The sequence below is a fragment of the Puntigrus tetrazona genome, chromosome 15, assembly GCF_018831695.1.
Source record: "Puntigrus tetrazona isolate hp1 chromosome 15, ASM1883169v1, whole genome shotgun sequence".
NCBI classification, from domain to species: domain Eukaryota; kingdom Metazoa; phylum Chordata; class Actinopteri; order Cypriniformes; family Cyprinidae; genus Puntigrus; species Puntigrus tetrazona.
Window position 1 is genome coordinate 12,680,254 of NC_056713.1, and position 21,636 is coordinate 12,701,889.

Genomic DNA, 21,636 nt, shown 5'->3' on the forward strand with positions numbered 1-21,636 from the left:
TAAAGCACAGCCAAAATCATTAATCAGTTTCATGGTTTCACTGTGGCCTGTAATCTGAACTGGCAGCATCAGGTTGCATCTTTCTACCTATTGGTATGTGTGATACTTTATCTCTAGACTGTTCATGAATCATTCAGCATGGCAGGTAGAGAGCTTCCTGTATGCCTTCAAGCTGTCTCTGAGCCCTGGACAGCAAACTGACATGATGTGCTGGTTCAGAGTTTGCCTCTTTTGGCCTACACTACTTTGCTGGTTCTTTGCCCCAAGACTAAGCATTGCTGTTGGATCAAACATAACTCTAAGACTTCCTGAAAGATCTTCCTGCAAACCAGGTAACTAGAATTATTTTGGGATATGAAAATGCATTAAGTGGGTGTGCCAAAAAAATGAAATTTTCTAAAAAGAGCGATACAGTTATTATCCTTTGTGATTAATTTAATTGCAAGCCATGATATGATTTTGTGAAATTATTCAAAAAGAGTACAAAGTTTAAATTATGTTTGTGTAGCCAGTTATGAAATTTACCTCATCAAGAAGAATTTAGATCTCAGAATTCAATTTTAAATCACAGTAGAAGATGTTGCAAATTGATTAGTGTTTGAAAAGTGTGTTTAAATAGCTTATTTTCAAAAAATGTCACATCTTCAAAAATTCTGGATTTGAAAAAATAAAGTAGGTTCATCCAAAAATAATAATTTGTTTAAATTTGACTCACCTTCAGACCATTCAAAATGTAGTCTGTTTAAACTCTCATTCTAACAGCACCGACTGAACAAGCTAAATTTCTTAAACTGTTCTGATGAAAAAACAAACATCTGCATTTTGGATGGCCTGAGTACATTTTCAGTACACTTACAGTATTGTGTAAACTACCATTAACAATTAAATAAAGTTAGATTACTAAGGCATAGAGTATGCCTCAAAAAACTATTTTGTGCACTCTGAAGGGTTTTACTGCCCAGAGGGAGGTCCAGTTCCATGTCCCAAAGGGACATTTGGACCAAGTTTGGGGGCCACGTCCATACACGACTGTATCGGCTGCCCACAACATCACTATGGGCCTAGAGAAGGCTTGAGCAATTGCCTGCCTTGTGGACCCTGGTCACAGCAGCCTCTGCCTGGACAGGACAGTTGTACATGTTTGCAAGAGGGTCAAGTCTTTCAGGTATCAAAAACTGCATTGTTTACACAACTTCCCGTGCTTTTGTAACTAATTGTAGAGAAGCAATCTGCAGAACTCTTCTCAGACAGACGCTCATATTTCGGCCTAATGGGAGTCTGGTTACCACTCTCACTGACTGCTGAATGCTCTTTTCATCAGTTACTAGTCACTAGGGACATCAGTCAGGATTTATTGTCTCTAACGGATGCCATCTTCCCAATCCTGAATGTAGGCCAGTGACGGGAAATGTCCATGTACTTTGGGATACACACAAAAAGGAGAAGTCTGTATATTGAAGGTTTATGAGATCTGCAAGGATGGAAGAGCACGTAATCAACATGGAGAATGTCTGCACCACAAACAGTGGAAACAATATTGCTCTCAGCAGGTGAGTGTCCACTAGGACAGAGGAAACTGAGATAACATTGAGAAACCTGTATTCACTCATGCTGTTTGCATTGTGATGATGACATACTCACCATTCAGTCATTGCCATTCAAAATTTTATGAATTGGTCATTTTGCTCATGAAGGACATCCAATCTTCTTAGTGTTGAACGGTTGACTAGTGTTTTCTCAGAGTTAAATGGTTGACCAGCAAGTCAGTGACCTCTAAAGCAAAATACCTTCCTCCATGAACTTTTATCACACACATAGGGGCCACTTGTGTACCACAGAACGTGATATGTGACCCAGTGACGCAGTTTTCTCATTGAGCAATATGTCAATTGTTGTACCCCCCCCCAGGTGTGTCCCTCTCCTGAGTTGTATGAGGGCTATGATGGTTCTCTGGGACTGTGTGCATGCAGAGGTCTGTCCAGGCCTGAGCCAGACAGAGTTGAGTGTGTGGGCTGGTGCCAGAGCATCCTGAGTCCAGTTCTGCAGCTGGTTTGCACTGGGAACCTTTACCTGCTCTACATGGAGTCTAATCAACAGGTCAGGTCTATATAGTCCCTTTACATCATGATTAAGGTGTTAAAAAGGAGGCACAAAACATGGTGTAACACAATTACAAGCAATGTGCAGATAATTTAATGGACGAGTTAAATTCTCCAAATCTTCCTCTCTTTCTTTGGTGTTTCCTAATAAAACGAATATAATTAAACATGTCTAATAAACTGGTTGTGTATATATATATAAGACATGATTGTATTAGATGCTTCAGTGGCCCGACATGGCTGTTGATTTACTATGGGCCAGAATTGATTACATACAGTGTGTGTGTGTGTGTGTGTGTGTGTGTGTAGTTTTTTTTTAAACATAATTCCAATTAATCTCACATTGCAGTTGGGTTTTGATTAGGTTAAAATATAACATATAAAATATAACTAACACAAACTAACTAAAAACATAAAATACAATAAAAATAAAAAACATGATTTTACAAAATTACAAAAATATCTATTTTTGCTATTTCTTCATATGTATGCACAAGTATTCAAACCTTTAACTCAACTGAAGCACTTTAACAGCCTCAAGTCTTTTTGGGTATGATTTGACAAGCTTCCTCATCAGCATTTGGCAATTATCTGTCATTCTTCTCAAGCTCTGTCAGGTTGGATTGGGGTAGATGCTCATTTTCATGTTTCTCCAGAAATATTTGATTGGGTTCAATCAATTGATATGGGATTGAACCCAATCAAAAAATAGTCAGAGGTTCTGAATGCTCTGCACTAGGTTTTCATTAATCTCAATATTTTGGTGCACTGAGCATATATTCTACTCCTATGAATCCCTCGCTCCCTGCTGCTAAAAACAGCACATTTTACTTTTTGAAAGTTACTCTGCAGGTGATAAGCAGTGCTTGATTTCCTTATGCTTGGAATTGAGGTTCACCAAACCAGAGAATCTTGTTTCTCACAGTCTGAGGGTCCTATAGGTGCCATTTTGTAAATTTCAAGTGTCTTCACTGAGAGAGGATTGAATTTGGCCACACTAACATAAAGACCAGAACATTGGAGTATTGTATCATTGGATTATTCAGATGTCTTCCATTATGGATAATGAAAGCTAATTCTGTGAACCTTCAGTGAAGCAGAATTTTTTTCTGAACTCTTCCCCAGATGTGTGGCTTTACACAAACCTCTTTCTGAGCTCTACAGGCAGCTCTTTTGACCTCAGTTGGTTTTTGCTCCGATATGCATTTTCAGTTTGTCCTGAGCTAAATTTCAACTGCCCCACATAAGGGTTTGAATACTTTTGCAACAGAATGTGTTTGTGCTTGTGTGTGTGTGTGTGTGTGTGTGTAAGTAGCACAAGTATGTTTGTAGCAGTGGCCAAAAATACATTGTATGGATCAACATTCTATTTTTTTAATACAAAATAAATTGTAATAAAATACTGAAACAAAAACATAAAAAAGAGATAAAAAAATCTTTGGAAAATAGAGATTCTAGAAAGTTTTTAAAAAGTAGTGCAGGAAGTAACACACAATTCAGAAAAAAATTATTTATCATAATTTGATAAGCATAATTTACAATAAAAATGTAGTCAAATAAAATAATAAATAAACAACAATAACTATAAAAAAAATAAAGATTTAGTTCAGATCCTCAACAGCAAGCAAAAACATAATCTTTTCCATTTTATGTCCTTTTATTTTATACCCTTCTTTCATAATCCATTGGATGATTAACTGCAAATAAAAGGGTGAAACATGGTATGACTGGATAACTTTACAACAAAGTACACAATGTGAGGGACTTGCACAGAACATTGAGAGTGTAATACAGCCCTGTTTAGGCACAAGTGAGAGCTTAACACAAACAGCGGTAGGATAACACTCTGACCTATTTGTCATTAAACTACTCTTGTGTTTTCTTAAAAGGTGAGCATGTCTGGAAGCATGCTGGAGACCGTCCTCAAACACTGGGACTCCCGTGGGAGTTTGCAATGCAATGTGCAGCTCAACTTCTCCAGGCCTGTGTACACATTGCAAACAGGGGGTGAGTGGCCAGAGACAAGGGCAGGAAGTACAGAGGCTTTTGAGACCATGGTTTATCAGCAGCCTCCTCTCTGTTTGCTGTTGTGCAGAGGCGGGCTTCTTTGGTCTGCTTAATGCTGTCCCCGTGGAGGTCAGGAGGTTGATTCTGGCCCATAGCCAGCACACTAACAGCCATGTTGGGACGCTAGATACAGACCGAGGTATCCAATACATCACGTCTTATATATACACACAGCTGCTGCATTAGACATTTTTAAATCAGATAAGTTTCATTAGGAAACATCAAAGACAAAGAGGAAGATTTGGACTCTCACTGGTCCAGTAAATCCTCAGCGTTCGGTACATCCGGTATGAAACCTGGAGGAGTCTTAAACCCGACAGCATGTCTACATCCGGCAGACATTCTTCTCTTTACTGTGACCCAGCAGCACTATCCCCAGTATGATCTGTAAGTACACGCTGGCATGTGATTCATCTGCTGCCCATCCATTTTCACTGTCCCAGATTGTCACAGAGAGAATGCTGCTTTTTCCACAGAGACAGCTTGTACAACACTAATGCTGCGTTTGACTGGGGTCCCTTCAGATTATTGGCACAGGACCAAGAACTGGCACAATCTGCCCACTCCCTTTTTTCCATAAGTCTTCACGAGCCTGGGGTGTACGTCTTCAAACTCAGTAGCAACCAACATAGGCACATGGTATTATGATCCATTTTCACGTTATGGCAGATAACCATTGTACATGTTTTTAAAATTCCATACTATTTAGTCTAAATAAATTAAAATGAAATAGTTCTTTTTAAATATATAATTTTTGTTATATGTTCACACTCATAACTTTGAACAATACAGTAGAAAGTAAAATTATATCAATTTTAAATAACTTCTAGTTTCATGTATTTTAAAATTAAATTGAATTTTCACCAGCCAGAACTCCAGTCTTAATTGTCACATTATCCTTCAGAATTCAAACTAATTAACTGATTTGATTCTCAGGAAACATTTCTTGAGATTATCATTGTTAAAAATGTTTGAACAGTAATACATTTTTCAGGATTCTTCAATTAATAGGAAGCTCAAAAGAACAGCATTTTTAAAATAGAAATCTTTTGTAACATCATAAATGTCTTTACTGTCACTTGATATCAATTAATGTATCTTTGCAAAATAAAATTAAAACGTTTTTTCTTTCACACAGTAAATATTTAAATAGTTTATTGTTTTTATTTCATTTTATTTAAATAAGTTATTCCTGTTTGACAAAGGGGAAAAAAACTATGGAAATCATAAATGCAACTGAAATGTAGCAAAAGTGAAAAATCAAGGCACAATAAATAGTTTCGAAAACTTTCACATATAAAAAAGAAAGAAAAAGTTAGATAACACAAAGTTTGGTACAGGGACAGAATCTTGTCATTATATAGCATCCATATTGCTAGAATATTGCCTATATACTAGTACTTCTAAAGCACATATTTTGAATGACCACGTTCTATGTCCTAATCTTAAACGTAACAACTACTTTACTAAGCAGTAATCAGTTTGAGGTAAAAGTTGCAGTTAATAGTTAATTAATAGAGAGAATTAGACATTAAAATAAATGACCAAAAAGCCCCTATTTTTTATTCTTGTTTGTTCTCTTCAGTATGTGAAGGTAGTGCCTGCAGGTGGAGAGTGCTATGACGCTGGACCCTTCTTTCCTTCTGACCCACATCATTTGACTCGGATGGGCATCGCACAGAGGCGCCAACTGCTGCTCCGCCCTGATTGGCTGATGATCAGTGGGCTTTTAGTAGGAGCTGTGGTAATCCTGTGCCTGTGCATCACAATATTGGTAAATGATAAGGGAGGCTTTAACAAAAAGCACAGTGTTAACAAAGCTCAGCCTATTGAAGTGACTGAACATTGCGTCCTCACAGATCCTGTTCAGGGAGTACGGCTGGCCTGAGAAACTGCCAGCTCAGGCCAGATATCGTGATCTGCAGCTCAGGTACAACATGGATGACTATTCATCAAAGGGCTCCAGGGTGGTGGCTGTGAAAAAAACACATCGAAACCTGCAGGTGGGGTTGACTGAGGATTCGGTGCAGAGAGGTAACCACTAATGACACACACCAGAGATACATGAGCGAACCTTTTTTAGCAACACCAGGGGCTACATATCTTATACAATTAGGCCTGCTGTAAATACTGTAGATTACCTCTCACCCTGTGCATCTCAGGTTCATCCCCTTGACCATAATGCTTTATGTGCAGCCATATCACATTCCATACGAGTTAAGATTATACAGACTTCACATATAAGAAAAAATGTTTACACTTACAATAAGGAACTAAGAATAAATGTGATGGAAAAGGCATTCATGTGGTGGCTAAATAATCTACTAATTTGACCAGAACTACAGTAAAAACTTTATTATACAGTATGAAAAAAGTAAAATAATTCTAAATATTTTTAGAATGTAATTTTTCTTCCTGTGATGTAAAGCTGAAATTTCAGCAACCATTACTGCAGTCTTCAATGTCAAAATTATCCTTTAGAAATTATTATAACATGCTGATTTGCTTCTCAATGAATACCGCATATTATTATTAATATCGAAAACAGTTGTGCTGCTTAATATTTTAAAATAAGAATTATCTGAAAGCGGATCTTAATTTACTTACATTATTACTATTTTTTATTGTTCTTATAATATACCCCATCCAGAAAAATAGAAATAATAATTATTTATTTTTTTACTGTAGATATAAAGGCTATATGCTTGAAAATGAGCAAATGTAATTTCAGGCACAGCATCTTTTTTTTAAACAGTATAAAATTGCAAGGAATCCCCCTGTACTCCCCCATGATAAAGAAGAAAGCAATTACCCCAAGATATCAAAAGCTCTTTTCTTTATTTGTTCCAAGTAGCATTCGATCATACATTGCCAAGTTTCTTTGCCTTCTTCAGATTAACCATATCCCAGATGTTTTGGCCAAACCACCTCTCTTTGACAAACACTTAGAGTCCTAGACAGCATCATACGCAAATCCCAAAGATTACTCTTCGCTTTCAAAGCAGTGATTGTCAGGAGATGTATCAGGCGTGACACGTTTGGCTTTCCTATGGTATTGTATTGAATCTATCCAGAGCTAGAATTCCCACAGACTGTGCTCACATTGCCCGCAGCGGTGGCTCTGGTTTCAAATGAATTCTGGGACTACGAAGAGCAAGTGGATCTCGAAGCCTTCAGTTCCAGCACCTTCTACGACATCCTACTCAAGCACAGCGTGTCTGTCACGATACGTCTCGGGCAGCTCAGAGGAGAGGTGAGACTCGCAGACTGTGAACAACAGTCTATTTCCCGCCCCTCTGAGCTTCAAATATCAAGTTCAAACATATTTACCCATATTGAATAGCGTCTCTGAGATGCTCGGTTGTAATTAGCGCTCTCTCTTGTTTCACCGTTCACTATGATACTGTGAGGGATACAGCAGTAAATTTTTACTTCCCTGGGGCGAAGTGTGTGGATTAAGTTGTAAAGTGAGTTGTAAGTATAGCGTTCCTTTGTTAACTTGTTTCATTGATGGAAATGTGCAGGTGAAGCAGCTCTATCAGGGGGTGCTTGGGAAGCTGAGAGAGCTCCACCCTGGCTGGAGGATGTTTGGAGGGAAAACCGAAGGTCTGGAGAGGCAGGTGGAGCAGGAGATGGTGCGAAGGAGAGCACTGGGCAGTCAGATGATACAGCTATTGGACAGCCAGCTGCAGATCCTGCGGGTGGAGATGAGAGCGCAGCGGGCCATGCAGAAGACCTTCAGAGCGCGACTGAGAGAAAGTGTGAGGCTTCTGAGACTGCTGGCTGAGGGTCAGACCTCGCTCTGGGATAGACACATCAAGCAACAGTATGGAGAGGCAGATATGTATCTGTTTCATCTTTGTTTGTTTATTCAAGTGTATGTGTGTGTTCGTTTGAAACTTGGCTACACACTTGAAGAAAAATTCTTAGCCACAAAAAAAGTGGTTCAGAACTACATTAAAGCCATCAATTGAGTAAAAATGTTTTATCAAATGTATCCTATTATTTACCAAATAATTTTTAATTTAATCAGACATATTGCTTATACTATACTTGCCTAGCAAAGCCCCCAATTGAAGGCACTGCATTATTGTGGTACACAAATGCATGAAATTGATATTATAAAGTGGCTTAAGAAGGCAGTATACACTTTGGCTGTGACAGTTACCGTGATGTTCATGTTCAAAAATATGTGATTAGTAAGTTTAAAGTCCGAATTAAATCAAAATGGGGTATGCAAAGTGGGAGGAGTTGGGTCTGGAGTTGGTGTACCGCTGTAATACCAGTGTACTCACATGGTAACTCCTCAGGAAATGTCCACTTAATATAAAGTGTACACATTCTGGACACCAGCCAAAATCAGTGTTAACCCTAACTTACTGGCCGCTGTTGTGTAACATCAGAGTAATTAAATGCTAAATACATAGAATGTTTTTTATTAATTCTTTACCAAAAAAATGCTGTTAGTCCTGTTACACATGCCTATCAGTGGGTTGTTACATGTGTAGTTACACGAACATTAGAAAAGTAGATACTATGTACTAAGGTGTACACTATGTTTACATACTGTACTACATACACATATAGTTACTATGTAAGTACACAGGTATTAGGTACACGTAAAATAAAGTGGGATCATATTTTTTTAGAAATATTTTAAAACAGAAACTACCATTTTACTTACATTACAATATTCAAAAACCTTACTGACCCAAAACATTTGGTGTTTTTGGCATTTTTTTACATTTTATTTTCATACCACTGAATTCTTTCACTGGCCTACAGATCGCTGTGATTTTTACAATTTTACAATTAAGTTGTTAATTTGCCAGAGATACGCTATTCACATAGGATTAATTAATTTTATTTCAGTGGTCACATTTTGAAAATATTTTATAAAACGCATCCATGCAAGACCCATGCCCCTCAAAAGTGGTGAAATTTATGTTTTAATAATATGAATTAGTGTTGACTAAAAGCTGGAGAATGATACTTCATGTATGTGTTTGAGTGCAACTGTACACTCAAAATAGTTTCTGTTCTCAATGACTGTATTGTAATCATCTGTAGAAAAGCGTAGTTTAACTGAGAATCTCTTTTAGCATCATCTTCGTCCCAGCCCTCTTATCGCGTTTCCAGATCCATAATCACAAAAGGAAGTGAGTAGCTTATAGCTTCGTTCAGAGTGCCGACCATTGTGATTTATTTTCACATCCGATCTTTGGGATTGACTGTCTAGTGGCTGCTGTGATGAAACTGAATCTGTTTGTTTAGGATGTGCTGTTTATATCCGATATCTCTGCACGGGTGCAGTAAGATTTACACATTAGCATAATATGAGGAGTTAAAAGAAGGTAGGTTTCAAATAAAGAGGGGAAAAATCGACTAGACATGACCATCTATGATGTCACTGCTGATCTCACGAGGCACATCACATAACATAAACATCAGAGATATCAGCACAGCGTCCTTGACACCCAGGAAGGGCACGACACAGCCAGGCCACAGTAAAAACCGATGTCTGCCTCTGGATCTACCCAGCCTGCCCTTCACCTCCCTCTGATTGCACAAACCACACGCACAAAGCCTAAATCCTCCACTCATCCCAATGTGTTTACATTTCACTAACCTTAGTTTCTGCCAACATATTTTTCCTAACTTTAAAGTGATGAACAGTTTCATTGTTATTTAAACGCTATTTTAATCTGTAATACATAAGCTGCTGTATATGCTGTGCGTTGCAGTGTTCTGGAGAGAGTAGCCGTGCTGTCTGATGAGATGACTGAGATGGTATCAGTGGAGAGCCAGAGGTTGGGGGCTTGGGTTGTGCTTAAAGAGGGCACTGGAGCACAGCTATTATGCCCTGCTACTGGATCGGTCCTCAGTAGGGAAGACGTCATCGGTGAGACCTTTTAAATAATATGTCTGAGTCGATTGCAGATATTAAGCATGTAATTCAGACCTAATGCTGTTTATCCGTTTACACTGCAATCATGTCCCCTAGTGGAATATAATAGAAAATAGCCAAAAGTCTTGAAAAGTCTGACTGCACCACTAGGTGGAGGTATTTTACAACATTGGCCATTTTTGCTGGTCAAATCCTGACAAATAGCCCGCGAGGTTCAACTCAGCATGTTTGTGGCATGACTGATTGATTAAAGTCTGCCGAAACACAGAAAGATTTCACTCTTTTTCCTTGTGCAGCTTCTGATGGAGCCGTTAGAGCTTGTGATGCTGTTCATGTAGATCCTCTCACAGGCCTGATTCAACCCAACTCTAACGCCCATATGTTACTGGCCAGTGGACACAGCATGCAAGTGCCCCCGGACTTCTTCCTGCACCCCCAAACTGGCAAACTACTGCCTGTGGCGGGAAACGTGGGCTTTGATCCTGCTTCCTCCACCCTTGTCGTTACAGCCGATGCTTGTGTTGGTAAGTCACTTGGTATGCTAGTTAGTACTAAATGAGTATTCTACATTCAGTAGACAGCATGTGGCCTAATGTTAATAGAATTCTGACTTCGAAAAAAAAAAAAAAAAAAAAAAAAAAAAAAAAAAAAAAAAAAAAAGTGGTGTCAGTTTTACAGTGAGGTGTGTAGAAAGTATGTACAAGAGGCCAGTTTTTCAAGGATGTACAGAATTTTATTTAGAAAAAAATACTTAAGATAAATTAAATTGTTGAGAGCATTTTTCCTAGTATTTGTCCTTTCAGTCTCCAGTTCCTTCCTACAGTTCCTAGCAACAGTAACCAAGGGGTGGGGCTAAGCAAAGGGCCATTTAATGCTGTATAGGATCTCAGTTAAACAGTGTAAAAGCTTTCTGAGTGTTTTTTTAGTTTATGATCACAGTGGTGATGAATGCCAAATTTCAGTTTTACTGTAATATTAATAACAGTAGATTAAGTAAGGAAGTGATCAAAATATTGATATAGATATAAAATTAAAATAATGTTTTTTTTTCATGTTTTACAAATTTAATTTATTTGCAGGTTACAATTTTTATTTCATTGAAATAAATCAAGTTTACAGAGCAGCACTTCCAATGAAAGTCACTGGGGCCATTTTCGGGGGATTTAAAAACAGAAATATCAGATTTTAAAATGATAAAAGTACTTATGTTTAATAACTGTAATGTTCTAGCTGTTATGGTAATATTAAGCGTTATTTTGGCATGTCATTTAGGCAAGAACCTCTGACTTTAAACTTCAGAATCAAACTGGTTAGTTTAGAGTAAGGCTAGTAAGTGGTTTTTAAAAACTTCAGTCATGTTAATACACCCACAGTTCAAATCTTTTTGCTATACTTCTAAAACAATTTAGTATTTTACAGTCTACAGATTGACCCCATCCACTTCTATTGTAAATGCTGTAACCCAAATAATATTTTTTTTCAAAGAAAAGCAGCTTCATTGTGCCACTAGTACTGTTATTTGAATGTATTAAACCCAATGTTTCTCTTCATAGGTGAGTTGGGAAAATGGGAATCTCCCCTGCTGCCTTTCATTCCATACCCTCCATCCCGCCATGCTGAGATTCATGCTGCTTCTAAACTACGGGGGCTTCGTTCAAGCCAAAGGCTGGTGTTCGGAGGACCCATGTGTGACTGTGACACTGGTGTTTTGGTGCCTATTCTGGCCATCACCATCCATCCGCAAACAGGATTGGTTTATCCTTTGGGAGGTGTGTACACGTGTCCCATCTCGCGCCTGAGGCAGCCTATTCAGATTGGCTGTCCCATGCTGGACCCTCGTACAGGCGACCTGGTGCTCATCACCGGCATCACTCTTGATCCCCATACAGGTCAGTTTTTGATTGTTGAAAAAGTGTCTCAGCATGTTCAAACAGCCTGATTGATGAGTGTCTCTGTTCAGGGGCTGTACTTCCAGTTGGGGGGCTCCTCCTAAGCGAGTCTTTCATCGAGCCCTTGAGCGGCCGGATGGCGCGGGTTGGTGGAGGCAGTGTGCGAGGAGGAAAGGTGGTGCCTCATGCTGGTGGTTTCCAGGCTCTGCTGGACAGTCAAGCTCTGGGGGCTTGCTTGCGGGTTGCAGAGCTCCTGCAAGGATTCAGCGAGGAGTGGAGCTCAGCAGCTGCAGATTTACAAGGTGACCTGGACAGAGTTTCGGCAGCAACGTCGGAGCTGGAGCAGGCCTGGAAAAGCAGCCAACACTGTATGTTGCAGCTGCTGAGTCGCCTGGAAGCCGTACAGGAACAGGCCAGGGGTGTGGTGGAGAATGGCGGTAGTGTGGGTGGGTTAGAGCTCTTACCTACAAAACATCTGTACATCTCAAGGTCTGCACATTAATAGAAGTTAGGTTAATGAAAAAATTTAGTATTCTAAAAAAATATTTAGTTATAAGTAAAATTCTGATGCTTACCTGAGCCTTGCCTTAAAAAGATAAAAACAGATCAGATATATATTGCCAACAATTGTCTACCATTTAAATTTTTTCTCTATTCTAAGGTTTATGGAAAATGTGTTTGGATAGTGTTAAAGAAAATGTAAAAGTATCCAAAAGTATGATGTCAAGTTCACTTTCAATCAAGTTTAACTGAGGCTTTTTTATTTTCTGTTTAGTGTGAGTGTGTTGAAACATTTTCCATCATTCTTATTTGCAGTCTCCGCAATTTCAAAACAAGCTGCTGCATAATTTAACAATTTCTTGTAATAATTGTAATTCATGTAATATTCATATCAAATCACTCTTTACCATTTTATGAACAGATTTTACTGAAAGCCATCCTGTTCATAAACATCTCCGGTTCATTCTTATGGGACGTTCTGTAGGGCTTGTCTGAGTGAGTTTGCAACAGTAGCCAAAGGGGAGCAGAGCTTAGTGAAGGGTCATTTAATATGAGATTTAATCAGTGAAAGATACAGTCATCTGAATTTCTGTTAAAGCAAACTTTGCTTATCCTTTAGGGGAAATCAAGCTTCCTGGCATTGAGCTCTCCTTGCCAGCTCTCCCCGGGTTGGAGTATCCTGACCCTGGAGGCTCGGGTTTGCATGTCCCAGTTCTGGGAGCTCAGTTAGACTGGGTGTCAGGATGCATGGTGCCTCTAGCAGGAACCATGGAGGATGCAGATGGTAAAGGTATTGGAGGTTACTAGCAAATGTTCAAATCCTGTTACATTAATCTGTAGGTGCTGACTTAGAGTATATCGTGACTCTCAGGGCTAGTTCCCATACGTTTTGGAGCTCAGACTGTGGACCCTGTGACAGGGGTGCTGGCTCTGGTTGTGGGGGCCAGTCTGGATGTTTGGAAACGGACTGTGGTTCCTGTAACTGTGTCCCAGATTCTGACATTAGGAGAGAATCCAGACAGTGTCACGGTGAGCGAAGTTGAACTAAATCTCAGCCGCATAAAAGCTCATTTGGCTTGGGGGTGTTTATATGTGTGCAAATGTGTTTGTTTGCCTCAGGTGGAAGCCCTCCAGAAGGAGAGCAATGTACGGGGCAATTACTGGCGTGAGCAGACACTGAAGGAAGAGGAGATGGTGGGAGATTTTGACAGAGCCTTTAAACACCATCTCTCCACATTCGTACACGTCTCTGACTGTGTGAGTTGACTCCACGGAGATGGCACTACGCTCTGTGGCCTATTTAAAATGCAAGCCTTTTGACCAAGTGTCTATTTTTATTTTTGTAAGCGTCAGTGTGATGGGAAGCGTTTCCACCATCCTTGCATCCTGAATGAGATTCTGTGCATGTTCGCATGTGTGCGTAAAACAGATAGACTGGATGGACACAGACAGGCAGCTCAGGGAGACCGCCGCTGAGATTCAGGAAAGCGCTCAGTGTGAGGCCCGGAGAAAAGTTCTCCAGATCTCAGAGTTATCGCTGCTCCTACCAGGCCATGTCTTACACGCTCTCACAGGAGGTCAGTCCTCGTGCTCATACTCCCACTGAGAGGACAAACAGTTATGCTTTAAAGATTCAAAACACAGAACTCATGATCCTCATGTACACTACTATCTGAGGTTGTTTTTTTTTTATTTTAGAAAGAATGAAGTCTCTTATGCTCACAAGACTGCATTTTTTTATATAAAAAATATAATTTAGTAATGCTGTGATTATGTTTGCAGTTTAATATTTACTAGTTTAAAATATTTTGTTCCTGTGAAGCAAAACTAAATTTTTAGCATCATTAGTCTTCATCGTCACATGATAATCATTGTTTAGGAATAGGGTAGGATTTAGCGATCTAATATATACAGAATAAGGTATTATGCGTTGAAAACACCCAATATGCTTAAATAATAGTGAGAATTGGTGTTTAAAATAAAGTGTTACTGTTTTTATTTGAATATAAATCGTTAGAAACAGTTCTATTTTACTTGCTCACCTTTGTGACACACACACACACACACACACACACAGGTCTTTTCTATACAATAAAGTAGTTCACAGTAACAGTGACTGCTCAATTGCAGACATTATGAAAAAACCCATTAATATCCATGATGTAGTCTAGTGCACTCCCTACGTACTACAGTATATTCCAAGTCTTCTGATTCATACAATACAGTAGGTTTGTGTGAGTAACTGACTTACATTTACATCATGATTTAATGATTATCTTCCCCTGCAGAAAGCTGTTAACTTAAGAATCAATCAATCAATCAATCAATCAATCAATCTCGTGTGAACAGCTCACTGAAAGAGAAGATTAGGGTTCTTCACCTAAAGCTATCATATGTAACCACTTTTATAGTGTTTTTTGGTGCCACTTTTTAACTACTTTAATATGTGATTCATATGTAAAATTTGCAAAAAAAATACCAAACAACTATAAAAGGCCAATCCATGTACAATATTATTTTTAATACCCTTCATAAATAAAAGAACACCCCTGATGATACACATCCTGCCATTAGGGCGGGTCAAACTGTCACTCAAATGACATCACAGAAATAGAAATGACAGCAATCGAAACTAAATCAAAACTAAATACTGCTCAACATTTTATCTAATTTCATCTCAAGACGATTCACTCAAAAATATGGTCACAATACAGAAAAAAATAAACACAACTGCAACTTCTGTTTCATGCCGACTTGAACAGATGTGACTGTTAATAGTCATTGTCATTGTTTGTAAAAATGTTTTGCCCTCAATTTTGTTTCACCACTTTAGGGTTTGGAATGACATGATAGTGAATAAACAATGCCAAAGTTTTCATCTCTGTGTGAACTCTTCCTTTAAGGAGACGAGGAGGAGTGGGAGCAGCAGTGTTACTGGCACACCGAGCTTAAGGTCGTGCTAAACCGAGTGAGTGTGTCCATGGAGAGACTGCGGAGGGACCGGGCTCAGCTGTCGGCACAGGAAACGCAGCATCTGGTCAGCTTGTTTTCACATCGAAACATAAAAACACGCTCCCGCCCTCAGAAAGATACAATGCTGACAAGAGCCTGTTGAGCTCATTATTACGTCGTTAAACAGCTGAATGAGCAGATCAATGCATTGGAAGCTTGATAAACTCCACGTGGCTATTGGGGCGATCTCCAATATTCTGCTTTTGAATGGTCCTGTTTTTTAGTTTGATGGAGTGTGGTCTGAGATGAATAACACAGTGTCTTGTGATTATCACAGGATGGAGAACTGAGGGAGCAGGAACTGTGGGAGCAATTAATGCAGAGACAAGCAGAGCTGGATGCTGTGCTTTCTTCTCTCCTCTGTGCTCGTCAGGCCTGCCAGCTGCGTGCTGACACCGCGCAGGTAACACGTGCTAGAGGCCAGACGCGCAATATATACGCTCATGACACTGACTGATAATTGTGCGGAGATGTCCTTGGTTTACCTCAGAGCTGTGTGTGTTTGAGACAATTAGGAACGTTTCAGCAGACTTTATTTCACCTCTTCCACTGACAGTCTGTCGAATTGATTCGTTTCCTCTAGTCTTTGGTTTCTGGCACATTCTGGTATAAGGATTTTGGCGTACTGCAGCCCAAGGGTGTTAGAAACCCTTTGAAAGCAGTAGCCATGACTCAGCAGAAAATCCTTCCTCGGCTTGAACGACTTATTCAGCTGTTGGAGGAAAGCAAAGCACTTGACCAGTCGATCAGCACACAGCGACAGCAGAGCTCTGGTACAATATCTTCATATATATGTGACCTTGGACCACAAAACCAGTCACAAGTGTCAATTATTAGAAATTGAGATTTAAAAAACACATGAAAGCTAAATAAATAAGCTTTGTTTTTTTTTAGATAGGACAATATTTGGCTGAAATACAACCACTTGAAAATAGTATAAATGAGAAAATCTTTTTAAAATGTTGTCCAGATGAAGTTCTTAGCAATTCAAATTGCCAATCAGAAATCAAGTTAATATATTTATGGTAGGACGTTTACAAAACAGCTTCATGGAACATGATCTTTACTTAATATCCTAATGATTCTAAAAAAAATATAATTTTTACCCATACAATATAATATACCCCAGCGTTTTGTGGTCCAGGGTCACAAATGTCTTATTATAGAAATGTTAAACATGACATTTTTGCGAAAATGGTTGCAAAATGTTTCTCAAAAGGGAAGCAGGTGTTCGGCCGAGACAGCGCTTCCAGAGCATGGACCGAATCTGTGTCTGTTGTAAAAGGTATTTTTTTTTATGCAAGGAAAATAAATAGCCAGATTGAAACTCTACAGGCTGACAACTACATCGCTGTGTTTGTCTTGCCTGCTGTGCCAGGTGTCTCAACTCAGTCCTTTAAAGATCAAATGAAGGCTTCATCTGCGAGTGAACAGAATGCCACGGTGCCCTCTCTTTCTCTGTCAAACCCATCTTACACTCAGAAAAGCCGGGAAAAAGCACGGCTGAACCACAACCAGGGTGAGGTCGTCTTAAGTCAGAGATGATACCAGCATCTTCATTTCAGATCACGACGTGATGTTCTCTCTTGTTCTACTCAGATGTCCAAGCTCTTCAGGAACCTGGTCTGTCCGCACACCTCAGTATGCCACCACTAGCAGGTCAGAGCATTTTACTTGAGTGCTTTTAGCTGAACAGTGTGTGTTTTGGAGTCATGGGTTCTTTTAACCTTGAAGGTCACGTTTGAACTGAAAGTGAACATTGATGCAAAAACTTGATTTTGTTACATTGCTTTAGCACACGACCCAAGTTAGCACTGGGGCTGTTAGCATGTTTTCTAAACCAGATGTCACTCTGATTTTCCAATTTTGTAAAACAGAAACCATATTTGTCTGGTTAAACTACACTGTCTAGGGGTATGCTATATACTGATAGACGGGATTAACCAGTACAAACTTTTGGGCTATCGTCTCTAATGGGTTTACAGTACATGCTCATGTGACATTGCTGTGCTACATGATCACAAAAATGTATAATTTTCCCTAATTTTAAGCATTGCAGTTTAAAAACAAAAGGTTTTCAGCCACTGAAATGCAGTCAGTAATGAAAGAAAACTCATTTTACTATGTGCATCCTCCATATGTCTTGAAGTTTCTTCCATTCATAAGTATAAGAGTGAACCTTTGTATTTCTATAGCCTAAATTTCTATAAACCTAAAATGATTGTTGTAAATCCAGTGGTCAAATGCATTGTCACTACCTAAATGATGTTATGTGTGAATGCCCGCAAAACAAGACTCAATTATAAATAATTAGTTTCTATTGTGTGAATATGTAATCACGTAACCCATAAAAATAACTAATCTGATTAAGAGTATTTTAAAATGTATCTTAATTTTTGAAATCTGATTACGTATATCACGGTGTGGTTGAGGGAAGGAGCCCTCAACGAGAATATAACTATAAATAGTTTTTAATTTTCCACAAAAGAGTAAATAGCAATACAGATAGTCAAGCAGGTAGACAGACTAGAACCACACACATACATAGACGAGACCAGACGATTTAACAAACAGGAACTTATATAGTACAAAGGAAATGACTTAATTAACTAAGCACACCTGAACACAATAAGACAATTAACTGACGACAGAAAGTAGGGCACATAGAGCACATGGGGCATGAAAAACAACAACAAAACAGTCCTTGCACGTGATAACGTAATCCAGATTACATGTAATCAGTTACTACCCAGCTCTGGCTGTCTATCAATTAAACAACGAAAGGAAGAAAATCACTTTTGTAACTTCAATAACAAGAAATATATATTTAATTTATACTTAATATGTAGTGTATTTAATTACTTTTGACAATGTATGTAGCAATAATTTTTTTATTTGATCTACAGTTTTTTTTTAATATAATTAGCTCTTATTTAATGGTAGATTGCTTACTTGTCTTCAGTTAAGTTTTTAAATTTAGACTGGCATTAGTTTTTGGGATATTGACCCTGGTGACAAGAATTATAAAAAATTCTATGGTATAAGAAATGTTGATAACCTAAAGACCTTATTTAAAGTAAAAATATCTGTATAGTGTACACATTGTCACCATGAAATACAATTACTCATGTTGTGATATAAGTTTTTGGTCGTATTGCCCACACCTACTCAATGACTCATGCAAACCCACTGGAAAAAATATATCATGTCTAGGGGGTAAAATCAAAAAAAATATAGGTACAAGTAAATGCTGAGAACCATGAAGTCAAAAACAACTTTTGTGTGATTTCCTGTGTTGCTGTTCTGTATTTGTGGTGTTGCAGAGGAGGACTGGTCCAGACTAGTAGCACTATCTCCTCTCTTCCAGCTGATGAAGGAAGTGGAGCAGCAGCTCAGGGATAGTGCCAGAGATAGAGGCCTTCTCAAGATCCAGCCCTCGGGTCAGGCTCTAATTATCACCACTGAAACCTGCGATCTGGACTCGTCAGAACTGCAAAGTCATTAGTGTAGCAACAGATGACTTAAAGCCATGAGAACCATAACGTACATCTCAGTGTGGGAATATAACTTTAAGCATTATATTTAGCAGCGTCTTAAGGTTAAGGGCCTGTGTTATAACTCAATACTCATGTGACAACGTAATTAATTAACGGCTTTATTTTTTTGGTAATGTTTGCAAAGACGCAGAGTGATTAAAGTCTGACACATTGAATGGTGTGTACATGCATTCAGGTGCAGGGCGGTCATTCGTGGATTTCATGGATGCCCAGTGGGAGTGTGAGGGAGAGCTGATTCAAGTGAGCTCTGAAACACTCAACCCACGACAGCTTCTGCTCTACCAGCACGGACAGTTTCTCCTCCAGCATCTTCACTTGCATAAAATGGTTTGGAGCTGGTCTTTTTCCCAGTTGCTCTAATGTTTGTTTCTCATAGAAAAGTAGATCCTCCAAAAGTAACGAGTTGATGACGACAAATACAACTTAGCTTTAAAGCGTTAGTTCACCCAAAAATGTATATTCTGTCGTTTAATTACTCACCACGTGTCATTCCAAACCTTCATTCATCTTTAGAACACATATTAAGATGTGCTTGATAGAATCTGAGAGCTCATCTGGAAATAGTAGTCCATGTGACATCTGTAGTTCAATTGAATTTCACAAAGCTACGAGAATGCATTTTGTGCTCAAAGAAAACAATAAGATGGGGGATGGTAACTCGTGGAGAATTCTTAAATGAATTATGTTACTATTGTTTTCTTTGAGCACAAAAAGTTTTCTCGTAGCTTCTTAAAATTACGCTTGAACTCCTGATGTCACATGGACTATTTTATCGATGTCTTTGTTATATTTCTGTGCTGGATCGTGGTAGTATTCTTGCTGTTTATGGAGACAGATACAACACCTTAATTACAATACCTACAAATACCTTCATTTGTGTTCTGAAGAGGACCTACATGTTTGGAACAACATGAGAGCGAGTAATTAATGACAGAACTTTCATCTTTGGGTGACCTATCCCTTTAATTGCATAGATCACTTAAATAAACAATTCATTCAAGTTCCTGCATTGATAGTTTTCTATATTCATGATTCTTTGATGAACGGAAAGTTTAAATGAACAGCATTTATTTCAATGTCTTGTAAAATTATACTTTTTTTTTCTTTCAATTATTTAATCTTACTGACCTGAAATTTGCAAACAGCCTTAAGTTTGTTCACGGCTTTCATTTCTTCATCCTAGATACCAGCAGTAAGCCTTCAGCTGGCTTCTACTCTTCCTTTCAGCGATTATCACAACAATGCTTTCCGCAACTCATTTTATTATCAGGTATTTCTACACTTAGGCATGCATCTATTGAACAAGCCATATAAAGAACAAAGGAAAAAAAAAAGTTATTAATAATTTACCAAACTTTGAGAAGTGATAATTAGCACCACTTTTACTGTGATGTAATTGGTCTCTTGGCTAGTTCGGTTGCGCTAAGGTTAAATGCCCTCATTTGTCAGTCACCGGGTGAGCGATAATTAATTCATGTTAGGCACACTTAATGCTCTGTCATACAAACCCCTGTGCACTTAGCACTTCCTATCTCTTCAGGAGGGACAGAAGACTCTGTTTGTTCGCTGTCAGAGGTTGCAGTCAGTGGGTGGCCTTTCTCTGCTGCTTATGCACTGTGCTGCACACATTTCCACGGGCCAGATGAGGACCGACTCCACTCCAGCCTTCCAAAGGGCCTTTTACAAGGTGCTATTAGCAACTGCCCCACACCAGCACAGCACGAACAAGCCAAGAAAAGAAATGTGCTAATAGAGTCTTTCTTACAGACATCATACCCTGTCCAATTTTGCAGGTTTTACAGGTGTGCCTAAGTGAGCTGTTCCATGCCAGACTGCGACAAAGTGATGACGAGAGGACAAAAGAGTTAGCATCTGATGCGGCTCTCGATGGTCTTCTGCTGGAAAGAGTGCAGAAGCCAAGTCCTGGGGCTTTCTCAGAGGATGTAAGTTTGATTTATTTCGCCCTGTTCACCCCTCGCGTTTTCAGTGGCTGCTGCCAAGTAATTCACAGGGATGTAACAGATGCCATAGGATCAGACTGATGTGGCAGAAGCAATACTCGTCGGAGTGTGAGATTTCAAATGTGTGCTGTTCTCTGGGCAGGAGGTTTTGGGACGTCTGCGCAAATACAGAGACGCTTCAGTGTTTCGCCAGGTCGAGAGTCTCCTGAGAGAATCTCCTAAGAGCCTGGAGATCAAGCACATCAACACTGACCCGTCACTCAGCGATGGCCCAGACAGCCAAGACGCCGCTCCTCCATGAACTGACAATTTAACTTTGAACAGTGCTGCCTTTCTGACAGTGATGAATCCAGCTTTCAAAGGCATGTTATATGCTGTGAGGCAGAGGATGGCCTTATCGTCTTGGATGGTAATGGCCACTGGACTTTGTTAGAGCTTCTAGTTTTGCTTCCGGTGATGACCCAGCACAGTTAGATAACTACTTTCTTGTACAAAAGCAAAAAAAAATGGACTAAGAAAAAACATTAAAATGGACATAAAACTGCATGGATCCAACGATCATGCCTCCGCTTTCAAGTAGTTTTTGAGGATAAGGGCATGTTACAGAATTTTACCGTTTTTATTTCCTTAATCTGACTAGCT

At 39.1% G+C, this 21,636-nt stretch overlaps 1 protein-coding gene across 6 annotated transcripts; it reads left to right on the forward strand.

Moving 5' to 3' along the window:
* The first annotated feature begins 16 nt into the window (after nucleotides 1-16).
* Nucleotides 17-21,552, forward strand: si:dkey-103g5.4. Of its 6 annotated transcripts, none has more exons than XM_043258222.1 (32): nucleotides 20-332; nucleotides 948-1,165; nucleotides 1,395-1,550; nucleotides 1,909-2,097; nucleotides 3,989-4,106; nucleotides 4,195-4,305; nucleotides 4,382-4,553; nucleotides 4,643-4,805; nucleotides 5,752-5,940; nucleotides 6,026-6,200; nucleotides 7,280-7,419; nucleotides 7,691-7,992; nucleotides 9,911-10,068; nucleotides 10,371-10,598; nucleotides 11,628-11,963; nucleotides 12,035-12,409; nucleotides 13,084-13,248; nucleotides 13,336-13,493; nucleotides 13,584-13,721; nucleotides 13,894-14,041; nucleotides 15,368-15,501; nucleotides 15,754-15,879; nucleotides 16,060-16,249; nucleotides 16,696-16,761; nucleotides 16,855-16,995; nucleotides 17,076-17,135; nucleotides 18,800-18,916; nucleotides 19,209-19,360; nucleotides 20,217-20,303; nucleotides 20,574-20,720; nucleotides 20,827-20,976; nucleotides 21,137-21,552. In XM_043258222.1, exons 1-32 carry the CDS (start codon nucleotides 125-127, stop codon nucleotides 21,293-21,295), a joined length of 5,376 nt encoding a protein of 1,791 aa, XP_043114157.1. In that variant the 5' UTR covers nucleotides 20-124; the 3' UTR covers nucleotides 21,296-21,552. The 6 variants fall into 6 exon arrangements, with proteins under 6 accessions (XP_043114161.1, XP_043114160.1, XP_043114157.1 ...); XM_043258223.1 differs by having other exon boundaries at nucleotides 10,413-10,598; nucleotides 13,084-13,254; XM_043258221.1 differs by having other exon boundaries at nucleotides 21-332; nucleotides 13,084-13,254.
* The last annotated feature ends 84 nt before the right edge of the window (nucleotides 21,553-21,636 follow it).